Below are 876 nucleotides of genomic sequence, written 5' to 3' on the forward strand. Positions count from 1 at the left end.
ATGAAAAAATCAATTTGACCATATTAACTATCTGCTCTGAACTTAAATGAATCAGTCTTGTATTTATTTATTCCTTACAACACTTTCATTACTTGAGAAAAAGTTACTTAATTCTTTTACAAATAATTTGATAATGAAAGAAGGATCAGGGTACAAGGATACAATTTCCATCAATTTACCTTCTCAATGCTCTTGATGACGTCTTGATTACTCCAGTTCCAGTAAGGTCGTTCTCCGTAGCTCATCACCTCCCACATCACGATGCCTAGACTCCATACATCAGAAGCGCTGGTAAACTTGCGGAATGCAATAGCCTCTGGGGCAGTCCATCGTACAGGAATCTTGCCACCCTGAAATAGTCCACCGCCCTTTAAATTCTAATTTCTCACAATTTCCAATTTTTTTAGTTATTCTCCAATTCTCCAATTTAAACACACATAATATATGCAAGTCCAACACATAAATCTAGAAACTAATAACAGATGCTGAAAAACTGATAGTAATTTCTTACTTTTTTCAAATATTATGCAAACAAAACTTAGGACAATATAAGGACAACTTAGATGTAGAATAGCCACTAACCCTTGTAGTATATGCGCCTTCTGTGTGACTTTCAATCTCACGGGATAAACCAAAGTCAGCGATCTTGCATATTAGCTGAGCATTGACAAGAACATTGCGAGCAGCCAAGTCACGGTGTACATAATTCATTTCACTTAAGTACTGCATCCCTGAGGCAATACATCGGAGCATCCCAACCAGCTGAAGAACTTGGAATTTACCATCATTCACCTGTATGTGGTAAAATTATTCTTAATTCTCGATCTACTATTTAAATGAAAACTAATGAAATTCTATTTCTTACATTCAAACTTG

General features: G+C 35.6%; 1 protein-coding gene across 1 annotated transcript in view; it reads right to left on the reverse strand.

Moving 5' to 3' along the window:
- The window catches only part of LOC119590580 (ephrin type-B receptor 1-like), a gene marked incomplete at its 5' end in the record, with an annotated part of 34,373 nt that overhangs the window by 8,458 nt on the left and 25,039 nt on the right, over positions 1-876 (reverse strand). The window contains 2 exon segments of the mRNA XM_037939255.1: positions 180-350; positions 583-792. Of these exon segments, the coding sequence (XP_037795183.1) occupies positions 180-350; positions 583-792 (381 nt within the window).

The sequence above is a fragment of the Penaeus monodon genome, chromosome 27, assembly GCF_015228065.2.
Source record: "Penaeus monodon isolate SGIC_2016 chromosome 27, NSTDA_Pmon_1, whole genome shotgun sequence".
Taxonomy (NCBI): Eukaryota; Metazoa; Arthropoda; class Malacostraca; order Decapoda; family Penaeidae; genus Penaeus; species Penaeus monodon.